Genomic DNA, 12,660 nt, shown 5'->3' with positions numbered 1-12,660 from the left:
TGGTAAACTACTTCAGTAGTGTTGCCAAGAAAACCCCACAGACAGTGGGGTCCATACAGTCACAACGAGTCCGATGTGACCGACCAACAACACAAACATCTCTGGAGAGACAGCTGGCTGTCAGGGCTGTGGGAGTCCAAATCTCCCCTAACAATCTTCCTGCCCAGTTGACCTTGGTCTAAGGAGGGGAAGCTTCTAAGACTAAATGCAGAGCAGGTATTAACTTTCATGGTGAGAAGTGTTCCTTATATCAATGAAATCACAGGCCCTATAACCAATAAAGCTTTGAACTCCCACAGTGGGAAATGTAATTAAATATGCACATTTTAAAATTGAGACACATAGATAGATTTAAGAGAGATTAATTTCAGCTACATAATCAACCATTTCTATTGTTGGACTACTTAAGGGATGCTTAAGGGAGAGCTTGGTCACACAAGAGGTCCGTTTTCTCTTGGCAAGGGGATCCAAAACAAAAGGCTGTTGCTACAAGTGTAGGACAATGGATTCATGAAATTGCCGTGGGTGAGCTTGTATGAATGTGAAAATCAATCTACATGTGCTAAATTCTTAGTGCAGAAAGAGGATCCTGTGTTCCACTTGTTTAACCCCACCATGCTCTCAGCCTTTATGCACAACAAATACAGATCCTTCCATTAGTACATGTTTATATTTAAAAGTCTAAGTGATTCTTACCTCATTGATGCCTGGAGTAATCGTGGGTGCAGCAATAAAAACGACAAAAGGAGCAAACTCTGCTGTTCTTAGGACCTTCAGTGCCTGTATGAAAAAGAAACTTAAAAACTTTAGTAGGGAGAAAAGCCAATGTACCCTTTGCACGGGATGACAGAGAGAAATTATAGAACTGACAAAACAATTGGAACAAATTTAATTACAGAGTAAGTATCCCCGTTCTTCTTATAATTAAAGAAAATAGCCATCTAGAAGAGGTTTACAAAATACTTTTTTCCTACAAAAAAGAGACTCTCATTTAATTGTTATGTTGTCAGAGTAAATGAAATTTTGAAAATGCTTTTACACACACACACACACACACACACACACACACACACACACACACACATCTCATTTAAGGATCCCAACAACCTTGTAAGGTAGACACTATGGACATTAGTCCCACTTCAGATGAAGAAACTGAAGTCTATCTGGGAGGTTATTTGCTAATGGTTCCATAATAGATTACCAGATGCAGGATTTGAACCCACAAAAATAAAAAGGAGGAGAAATTATAGAAACAAACAATACTCAAATAACTAAAAATGCATGAAATATCAATCTACCAAAACATATTCATGAATTATATTAATATAATTTCAAAACATTCCTTTTAAAATGGCTTAAAGAATTGAAAGTCTGAGACACTGATACATTGTTGGTGGAACTGTGAACGGATTCAACCATTCTGGAGAACAATTTGGAACTGTGCTCAAAAAGTTATCAAACTGTGTGTACCCTTTGACCTAGCATGTGCAAAAATATTTGTGGCTAGAAACTGGAAACTGAGTGAATGCCCATCAATAAGAGAATGGCTGAATAAATTATGGTATATGAATGTTATGGAATATTATTTTTCTATAAGAAACGACCACCAAGATGATTTCAGAGATGCCTGCAGAGACTTACATGAACGGATGCTAAGTGAAATAAGCAGAACCAGGAGATCATTATACACGGCAACAAGAAGACTATGTAATGATCAATTCTGATGGACGTAGCTCTCTTCAACAATGAGATGATTCAAACCAGTGAATGTCACTTATTCAGTGATGAAGAGAGCCATCTACACCCAGAGAGAGGACCGTGGACCACAACATAACATTCTCACTCTTTCTGTTGTTGTTTGCTTGCATTTTGTTTTCTTAGTTTTTTTTCCTTCTTGATCTGATTTTTCTTGTGCAGCAAGATAAATATAAATATAAATATGTACACATAAATTGGATTTAACATATTCTTTAAGATATTTAACATATATTGGACTACCGTCTTCTAAGGGAGGTGGTAGAGGGAAGGAAGGAAAAATTTGGAACAGAAGGTTTTGCAAGGGTCAATGTTGAAAAATTACCCATGCATATGTTTTGTAAATAAAAAGCTTTAAAAAAAGAATCGAAAGTTTATTAATTTGCAGACTTGCTATTATACTTTATAGCCCTTAGCTTTTTTTCCTATTTTGTACAAACATATCCCTTTCTCAGCTATCTATCCCATCTCTCTCTGACCCTTAATGGACAAACTTGAGAAAGTCCTCTATAATAGGTAACCCAACTTCCTTTCCTTTCACACTGTTTTTAGTTATTCCAACTCATCATTCAACTAAAACTACTCTTTTCAAAGTTACTTAAGATCTCTTAATTTCTTCTTTATTTCCCACATGCCTGCACTACTCTAGCTTCTCCACTATGGCTCAAAGATGAAATCACTGGGAAAATTCATCATTCTATCAGACTGAATCAACCTTGATAGTTATATGTCATCATTGCTATCCCTCTCCTCACTTTGATGCAAGGACAGAATTATCAACTCAAACTTCCACTGAAGGATGAGGCTTAGGACAAGCATCTCATATCTCAATTTTCACCTGGCTGCATTAATTAAGGACTTTTCTACTTTTTACACTAGGTCCTGCCTCCCCTTACATTTCCTCTTTGTGCGTTATCTTCTGCCATTAGATAGTAAGCTCTTTGATAAATATTGACTCAAATGCCAAATCTAATGGTTATTAAACCTTATCTTTTTTAGCCTCTGCAGCTTTTGACATCACCTACCACCCTTTTTCCCCTGAAACTCTCTTCTCTCTAGTTTTTGTGACTGGATTATCTCCTGATTTTTTTCCCACTTGTCTTACAGTTCTTTTTCAGTTTCTAGCTGGATCTTTATTCAAGTCCTATCTGATAGTTGTGAAGATCTCCCAGATCTTCATCTTGGGCACTCTTCTCTACTCTCTCTTTACTACTTCACTCAGTGATCTTATTAGCTCTTATGCATTAATTTCTATGTTAATCATTCTCAAATCTACTTATCTAGCCTTCACGTTTCTGCTGAACTTTTAGTCAACCATCTCCAAATGTGTATTGCACTGCCTATTGAACTGAATTCTCCTTAAACATCTTAAAACTTCACATTTACAGAATTGAAATCATTATTTACTACATAGATTGCCCTAACCCTCCACTTCCTAACTTCCCTATTACTGTGGAGAGTAACGCCATCCTCTTAGTATTAGGCTCACAATGAAGATGTCATTCTGGACTCCTTACTCTCTTGTACTTGCCATATCCACTATATTGCTAAGGCACGGTGATTTTACCTTCACATCTAGCATATGTCCCCTTTCTCTCGTAGTCCAAGACTTCATTACCATGCCCAAACCACTGAAGAAATTGATCTGCCTGCCATTTATCTTTTCCCACTCCAGTCCATCTTCACCTTTGCTGCCAAAGTAATCTTCCTATAGTGTACATCTGACCATGTCACACCTTTGAGCCCTCCTATCCTCAAACCAGTGGCTCCTTATCACTTTGAGGATCAACTACCAACTTATATTCAATGGCTGTCCTACATACTTAATATGCTCTCCTTCCTCATCCCCTCCTTCTGGCTTCCTTTAAATATTAGGTAAAATGCTGCCTTTTACAGAGAAACCCAACTCAATCTTCTTTAATTCTAATGCCTTCACTCTCTTGATTCTATGTAGTCTATTCTGTATCTATCTTGTTTATACATAGTTATTTACATGCTGTCTCCCCCATTAGATTATGCAATTCATGAGACTGAGGACTATCTTTGTATTTCTCTACATCTTCAATGCTTTGCACAGTTCTTGACAAATAGTAGGAACTTAATATGTGCTTGTTCACTGAGTACTTTAATACACCTACTTTCTGGATGCTTTCAGTATTTTTTGTTTAATCTCAGAGTTTCTTTTCCTTTCTTTCAAGCAAGGCAATCTAAGTTAAATGACATGCCCAGTGTTATACAGCTAGTAAGTGTTAAGTGTCTCAAGCTGGATTTGAACTCTAGAGTCTTTTTATTTTCATTTTGCTCTCTGGTTCTAAAAGGTATAAGGAGTTTTCTTTCATGATTTCTTGAAAAAGAAATCTTGAAATCATCAAAACGATAAATTTGATGCTGAGAAAAAAAATGAATAGCCTGACTCAGACATCTTAATACTGTTTTGATTTGTGTGCATAGGGACTACATGCACTCTGGAGTTCAATATTGTATTCTTTATGGTGACACTGGGTGACAAATTCTTGTTAAAGAAGCACTGTTAGAAAATGAAAAGTATGCTAGATATAGGAACTGAGACTCAATGCCAGTAATCCAGATGCTAATTAGCTGAGTGACTTTGGTCTAGTTGTATAACTTTGCTGAGGCTTAAGTTTCTTTACTAACTGGGTTATTAATAATTAAAACAAAATAAAGTATTACTTTCCTTAAACAGTTGTTCTGATGAATATATGGGGTAAATTATATACGGCATTTTGTAAACTAGAAAGTGTTACGTAAATTTCAATAACTAATTTGATTACTTTTGTCTTTAGAGGACAAGAGGAGGATAAGAGGTATGTGTACATTTACTGCCTAACGAACAATTCACTGATAGATGACGTGATTACTAGCTACATTTGGTATCTTATTATTTACGTACACTGAATAAGTCTCTGAACCTAACTAGAGCTTGGCCTTTTCATATGCCCAACACGGATAATAATACTTTTGCTACTTACTTCACGGGGTGGTTGTGGGGAACTTATGAGACTGACATTCCCTCTCCCTCCCCTTTCACATCTATATGTAGATATGTATGTATATGAGTGTGCTTATACACAGACACAGACACACAAACACACAGACACAGACACACAGACACACAGACACACACACACACACCCATTTTGCAAATCATAAAGCATTACATAAGTTTGGGGCCCTTAGATGGTAGAGTTGATAGAATGCTGGACTTGGAGTCAAAAAGACCTAAATTCAAATCCTGCCTCAGCCTCTGATTAGCTCGTGTGATTGTAAACAAGTTATTCAACCTCACTCAGTCTCAATTTCCTCATCTGTCAGATGTGGAAGATATTAGTACCTATTTTTTAAGGCCAAGGAATGTCTTATTTAGTTATTTACTGCCTCCACTCTCTAAAAGAGTGTCTTGTTCATAGTAAGTGCTTAATAAATAGTTAAAATAATTGCTATAGTTGTGGAATGAATGAAGGGTATTTAGCAGCCAGATTTTGAAGTAGATGTTTGGCACATCAAAATGTTATTTCCATGCCAAATGTAAATGAGATGAAAACTAGATTAAAAAATAAATTGTTTCATGGACTGAAAGCTTATGAAAATGAGCTTCTGGGTCATTTTCAAGGGGCCAGATTTGTTTTCTTCTAGTTTACAATTATTTATATATAAATACTGGTCTTTGCTAGGACAACTTTCTCAGATGCTAGAATCTTATTAACACTCTCTGGAGACTGTGAAATTCATAATAAGCTAGGTCTACCTTGGAATTTGATACAAATTATATCAGATAGACCTCATTACAAACCCTGCCTCACATCTTATCCTAAAGACAATTTTTTGTGAGGATTCTTTTCTCTAGTTAGCTCTGGTATTAAGAGATACTCTTTATTTATCTAGTTATTTTAATGTATCAAATCAAATTCACCTATACATGGCAGATTTTTATCAAGTAAGTAAGGATTATTATTAACTTCTATGAATATCCCTTTCAAAACACAAACCTTTTATGTCCTGACAGGTGAACAGAGAAATGCAGAAGTATTACAATTAATTCTCATTTCTGGGTATTTCTTTGTAAAAATAGAGAAAACTAAAAAAAAAAAATCATAGGGATAAATTCATGCTGGAAGGAACACCTTTCTTCATTTGGGATATGATTTATATGCCATTATACAATGGTATGGAACCTGCATGTAACTAGAAGTATATCTCCTCCACTATACACATGAACCATGCTGGAGAAGAGTGGGAGAAAAAGATAACTCAATGTATCCTATCTTCATGTTAATCAACACTGTTACTAATTATACAAGATATTTCCCTCACATCAGTGCTACATGTGAAAATGTGAAATGAAAAATTACCATCCCATTTCACAGATGAGGAAACAAACTTAGAAAGACTAAGTGATTTGTCCAAGATCACACAGAATTTGATCCTAGGTTACCTGCCTCTAAGAGCAGTGTTCTTTCCACTTTAGGAAAATGGAGTCAATAATCCTGCCATTTCAGGATGACTGAGATCTAGAGAGGCAGCTGGTGTATTAATGCAGTACAAGATTCTTACCAAACATTAGGTTAGTGTGGATATTTTAGGTAAATACTGATTTAATCAGCTGCTTTATTAGATTTCTGAATATAATAAAGATAATGAAAGCAGAACTGCTGCTTTTAATTATGGCATGTGTTTATAATATTACTGCCCTAAATGCTAGTCTATTTATGCTCCAGATTTTCTTCTATTGTCTCTGGTCACTGGCATTCTCCAACATTTTTAAAAGCACTATGAAATGGATTATAAGTGACTTCTTGAAACTCGTCTCAAGCCCCCATCTTTAAAATTAGTTTTTAGACCAGCAGGGCAGGAGTTTCCACATGTCCATTAATTACCTGAGGTTCTACATCCAGTATTGCAATCAGTCCCTGCTCATGGATCTTCCGTATTGTCTCCAGTTTTGTCCCATACATGGCATCCTCATGACTGCCATACTCTAAGTATTCATTGTTAGATATGTCTTGCATCATTTGGTCGTGAGATACAAAGTAATAGTTCTTTCCGTTTTCTTCATCTTTCTTTGGAGGTCTAGTTGTGTCTATAGAAACAAGATATTGAAAGAGGTTTTAAAAGAAAAGTCTGTACACTTTATAAAGTCAACTATCCAACATTTTAAAACTTTTAAACTTTTGGCATCATTCTTATGATATCAATAGCATGTCAACATTCGGCTAATTTTTGGCAATGATTTCTATAAATCATGTCCACATGCATAAAGATGAGAATGAATGGTTTTGGTAATTACTTCAGCTTTTAGGTGGAAAGGGATAATTGCATTAGTACTTTTTGTTACAAGCCACAGAATGAAAAGTGGGCTTAATGATATAAAGAAATAAGTAACACAATTTGCAGTAGAGCTTCTGCCTTAAGGTTTTGGGTATTAAGAAGATGAAAAGTAGGGACTTTAATATGGAAGTTGACTAATGGCTAAGACCTGGTAAAGGAAGGAGATTTCTGTGATTAGTAGTCCATAGCAGGGCTTCTTAAACTTTTTTCATTCCTGACTCTTTTGTACCCAAGAAATTTTTATGTGACCCCAGATACATAGTATGTAAAAAAAAGTATAGAAATAAAAAATTTATTTATAATTAATTAATTCACCCTCACAATCAGTTATGAGATCCCCATGTAGAGTAGTGAATCATAGTTTAAGAAGCTGAGGTCTGCAGGATTTTCCAAAATTCAACATTAATTTCCACCACACAAAACAAACTCCTAGTAAAGAGGAAGCCCATATTATAGTGAGTGCCATTGGTTCTATGGCTCCCAACAAACCACACACCATATTCGTTTAGGTGTTTTTCATAGGAAGTATATATTAAGGCCTGAAAGGATACTTTCATTTAGTCCAATCACTGCATCTTACAGATGAAGAAACTGGAGTTCTGAGAGGAGAAAAGAGTTACATGTCTGAGGTGACACTGGTGACGGTGATAATGATAATAGCAGCTAGCATTTATTTAATGTTATTATGTGCCAAGTGCCTTACATTTATTATCTCATTTGGCCTTCCCAACAACCCAGAGAAGTACTAAGTACTATTATTACCCCCATTTTATAAATGAGGAAACTGAAGGAAACAGAAGTGAGCAACTTGCTCAGGTTGGCAAAAGTAGTAAGAATTTGAGGCAGAATTTGAACTTCAGGCCTAAAGGCTTTATCTACTATGCTACCTAGCTCTAATATTTCTGATAGTTTCACTAAAGAGTTTTAAAGCAAATTTGTTAGCTGTTGCTAAAAGAAGCTTAAAAATAACATGAAATAACACATGCCTAAAAAAAAAGTAGATTAAATTTAGATTCAATTCAATTCGGTAAATATTTCCTAGGCATCTGACTGTGGACTTTGCTAGCTAGGGGTTAGGGATGCAAAGGTAAAAATGAAACTGCCTCTATCCTTGAGTAATATTTAGTTGTTGCAAAAAGGAAAAAAACAACAACTCATAAGCTATATAGAAAAAAATAAAAGAATTAAGAGTTGGAAAGGATTTCTCAGAAGTCAAATCATTGAGCCTATTCCTAAGAAAGAGTATCTTCTCTAAAATGCTTGATAGTTATTTAATTTGTTCAAAGACCCTGAGTGAGAGAAAGCCTGCCACCAAGGAACCTCCCATTTGCCGCCCTTCTACCCCCATAAGGAAACTGTTTCTTTCAAGCTTAAATGTGTTTCTCTGCAGCTTCCAATCCCTGCTCTTGGTTCTGCCCTCTGGGGAAAAGGAGATGAGGTCTCATCTCTCCTTGCACAAGTCAGCCATTCTAAATGAAGAAACCCAACAATCACCTCTATAAGGCTTCTTTTCTCTAGATTAAAAATTCCAATTCCTTTGATGAATCCTCATATGACATGATTTCAAGTCCCTTTATCATTCTGAAAAATGACTCAAGATTTTGAGACAGGATTAGAATTCAAGAAATCCTGATTTTTAATCTTCTATGGCAGGTTGCTTCTTAGAGAAATGAACATGTGGTATGACTAGGGCAGGACACTGGACAATTATTTCCCTTGGATGCTATGAGTCTTTTTGAAAAAGTGTTATAGTTACATAAGAAAAAAGTCTTTTTAAAAAAATTATCAACTGACAAACATCAAAAATATTTCTTGATACAAAGAAAAAAAAGAATTGTGTAGCATACTGTGAAACTATTTAAGTAGTTTAATTTAAAGGATATAATAAATTTAACATAATGATCCCAGCTTCCTTTTTGTTTATGATCTTTTCCTTTCTGCTTTCTTTTGAGATTTTTAAAAAAGTGTTTTGTCTAAGTTCTTTTCTGTCTTTGGTCCTCTTTTAATTGGTATTACCAGCACTATTGATGTCCTAATCCCACTGATAAAACTGCCCACCTCCTACCCTCTCCCTGATAAAAGTTCTTCCAGATAGCAAATATATTTATTTAGTCATTCAAAATAAATGCATTCATTATCTAGATTTGAAAATGTATGTTTCATTCTGCATCTCTACTCCTATCACTCTTTTATCCAAAGCTGGGTAACATGATTCATTATTAGCTTTTACTGTTATCACTCCCTGGACTTTTCAGAGATGTCCATTATATGTTGTCTTTCCCCATCAGAATGTAAAGTACTTGTAGACAAGGACTGTTTAATTTGTTTTTTAGTGGTGCTCCAGCCCCTGCCACTTGCCAGTGGCTGCTGGAGGTCTAACTCAGACCTCTAGAATGGATCTCTTTATGTGAGAGGATGATGATGATACAAGAAGACTGAGAGGCAGTTGTGTTGTCTGACCTCTCCCCTCTTCCCCTGCCTCCAATTTATTTCTTTCCCAGTCCACAAGGAACACCTGCATCAGCAAAGGCTGTTTTGCAACTCCTTCAGATGTTATGATCCACAGCTGTGGAGGCTCTCGGAGAATTGACCTGCTCCTTCACTTAGGCATGGTCCTTAACACAAACACTATGCTTCATCCACAGTAAGTAAATAATAAGTACTAACGAACTCTCTTCTTTTTTTCTTCCTATCTTACTTCTTTTCTTCCTTTCTTTTTTCATGATCCATCATTACACTGATCATAATTCTTAAGTCTTTCAAAGTTGTTTTCCTTTGATTTCTTTTCAGGTTTCTCTGAATCTATCCCTTTAATCATTATTTACTTTAATTATTATTTATACTGCCATTACATTTATATTATATTCAGATACCAATATTTATTCAGGCACCACCTCAATTGATGGGCACTCATTCTGTTTGTAGTTTTATGTTACCAAAAAAAAAAATGCTGCTATAAACAAACTTGTTCATATGGATCTTTCCTTGTGATTTTTTTTTTTCTTTTTTGAGACATATGCATAGTAGTAATACTACTTGGCGTATCTAGTAGATAGAGTGCTGAAACTGGAGTCTAGAAGACCTGAGTTCAAATCTGGCCTTAGAAAGTTGTGTTACTTAGGCAGATCACTTGACTTTGTTTTAATAATATATTTTAATTTGCATTTCTTTTTTATTAGTGATTTCACTATCTTCTCTTTTCATATTATTGTCAATTTGTCTTTTCTTATGAAAACTACCTGTTCCTGTCCCTGGATGATTTATCTATTGGGAAATGGCTCTTGTTCCAATACACTTGAATCAAATTCTTTTTTTAAAAAAATTGTTCAGTTGTGTATGACTCTTTGTGACCCTATTTGGGGTTTTCTTGGCAAAAATACTGGAGTGTTTTATAGATGAGGAAATTGAGGCAAAGAGGGTCAATGACTTGCCCAGAGTTACACAGCTAATAAGTTTCTGTGGCTACATTTGAACTCGTTTTTCTGACTCCAGACTCTCACTCTATCCACTATGACATTTAGCTGTTCCATATATATCTTGGATTTCTGACTTTAATCAGATTTTCCTCTAATTAATTGTTTCCCTTATAATTCTAACTGAATTGATGTCCTCTCTGCCTTCTTTTTCCGCCCAAAATTTTTTTATAATTTTCTCAGCATGTAAATAGAACTGTGGTTTTATTTATTGAGTAGTTTTCTCCAGTAATGAAGATTGCAACCTATCTATCCTGTCTATCCTTGTCCATCTCTTTCTAAAAGTTTACCACAAGAAGTAATATTCTTAAGGCCTTCCTTACTTTCCCCCCACATCCTAGAAGGTACCAGTGGCAAACTATCTCCCTACCATGTGATTGGTTTTTCTTTTCTTTCTGCCACACAATTCCTTTATGACATCTTTTACTTTTATTTCTTTTCAGGATTCTTTATTCTTCACATGTTACTGTCTATTTACATCCTATGCAGTTTTCCATTGTTGTACATGGGATACTTAAAGATCTCTAAGTTCTTTGGAGGTAGTGGTGCTCTAGGTATTACTGTCATATAGCAACGATATTTATTTTGAAAAAAAGGTTCTTTGCTATTATGACAAAGTTGGAGCCAGTAAAAAAACTCTGTATGTCCAGTTTGTCCCAGATATATACAGCTCTATACAGTGTCCATTCAGATGTATATTAAAATCTTGGTAAGAGACTTTGTAACATTTTTGGACTTGATGAAATCAACATATCCTTATTTAAAACAAGGGCACCTGGAGACCCTTATCATCTACTCTGGCTTGGATCTTCTCTCAAAGTAGTGAATACTTTTGGGAGTATACATCTTTCCTAATATAGAACCAATTATGAATTCTTGGTATAAATATAAAAAGGCCATGGTGGGCAATCTCTGCAACATGTTATTGTAGTCTCTGGTAAGATTTTAGTCAATATTAATTTCCTTTTTTTTCTCTGGTTTACATATTAATCTCTAATTTCCTTTTATCCCCTCTAGTTTACATTTTGGTATCATCATTTTATTCCCTATTTTTGTACACAATTTATTAGAACCAACTGTTCTTTCAATGCTTGATAAAATTAACTTATAAATAAATTTGGTGTTAGGATGCTTTTCTTTGGGAATTCTTTATAAATTGTTCACTTTTCCTTTTCTGAGACTGGGTTGAATTTTCAGTTTTGTAGACAAATAGCTTTTAATACTTTATTTTTAAATGGAAGAAATTATGATCTACAGATTTTTAAAATTAGTACTTCTGTGTTTAGAAGTTCTGGGTAGTTTTCTTATTCTGTTTTGTGCAGATAGAATGTTTTGTTCTGGGAAACATATTTCTTAGGTTATCTCTATCACTAATTAATTTGAAAGTAATTTCTTTTACATGTATAAAGAACATGTTTTCTTTTAATATTATTGTTTTTAATGTTTTTTCTAGATTGTCCTTCACTTCTATCTATTTGCATCCCTAATCAGTTGTCTTCTCATTTCTTGGTGAAGCTTGCTATAACAAGATTAAAATTCTTTTATTCTGCTAATTACTTCTTCTGTAAAGGCCATAAATTCTATTTTCAAAATTCTCACTTCTTTTTTAAACCACTCAAGAACAATGTGCTATGCTTCCATGTTCTCCTCAAAGTCCAGTGTCCTCCCTCTCATCAACTGTTGAATAGTTTTCTATTTGTAATATTTATTCAGACACATAAACTCATTTTTATTAGATCTGGAGGCCACATTTCCCTCTGCTATTAGTATTTTCCCTGTTGATTTAGCTACTTATTCTTTCTCCTGAGGTTTCTTCCCACACTGGGAAATTCACCAGCCTATTCTCTGCCCCAAATGTCTTTTGGGGAGGTGAAACAGGTCCCAGCTGGATTCTGGGATTTTCCCTTTAGGCCTGGTGAAATCCAACACAGTCCCCCCATGCATGATATCCTGACTTTTTTCCTCTGTTCCTCAGTTTCCTGGCTCTGGCAGAGTGCTGCCACATTGGTCCTATTGTACCTGGGTTTTAGATCTTTGAGGCTCCTGGGAATGAAGGGATATAGAGTTGAGCTCTACTTAAAGC

The 12,660-nt window shown here is 35.2% G+C and overlaps 1 protein-coding gene across 13 annotated transcripts in view; it reads right to left on the bottom strand.

Moving 5' to 3' along the window:
- Nucleotides 1–662: 662 nt before the first annotated feature.
- The window catches only part of CASK (calcium/calmodulin dependent serine protein kinase), a 430,649-nt gene continuing 418,651 nt past the window's right edge, over nucleotides 663–12,660 (bottom strand). For 9 of the 13 annotated variants that reach the window (XM_051984997.1, XM_051985003.1, XM_051985005.1 and 6 more), the window contains 2 exons: nucleotides 6,654–6,856; nucleotides 664–780 (listed from right to left, as the gene is read on the bottom strand). In XM_051984997.1, coding sequence (XP_051840957.1) covers nucleotides 682–780; nucleotides 6,654–6,856 — 302 coding nt within the window. In that variant the 3' untranslated portion in view covers nucleotides 664–681. Of the gene's footprint in view, nucleotides 781–6,653; nucleotides 6,857–12,660 lie in introns of all 13 variants that reach the window. The other 4 variants (XM_051984998.1, XM_051985006.1, XM_051985007.1 and 1 more) reach the window with 2 other exon arrangements.

Source organism: Antechinus flavipes, chromosome 3 (genome assembly GCF_016432865.1).
Source record: "Antechinus flavipes isolate AdamAnt ecotype Samford, QLD, Australia chromosome 3, AdamAnt_v2, whole genome shotgun sequence".
NCBI classification, from domain to species: domain Eukaryota; kingdom Metazoa; phylum Chordata; class Mammalia; order Dasyuromorphia; family Dasyuridae; genus Antechinus; species Antechinus flavipes.
The sequence above is the reverse complement of the archived record's forward strand: the minus strand, read 5'-3'. Positions and strand labels throughout refer to the sequence as shown.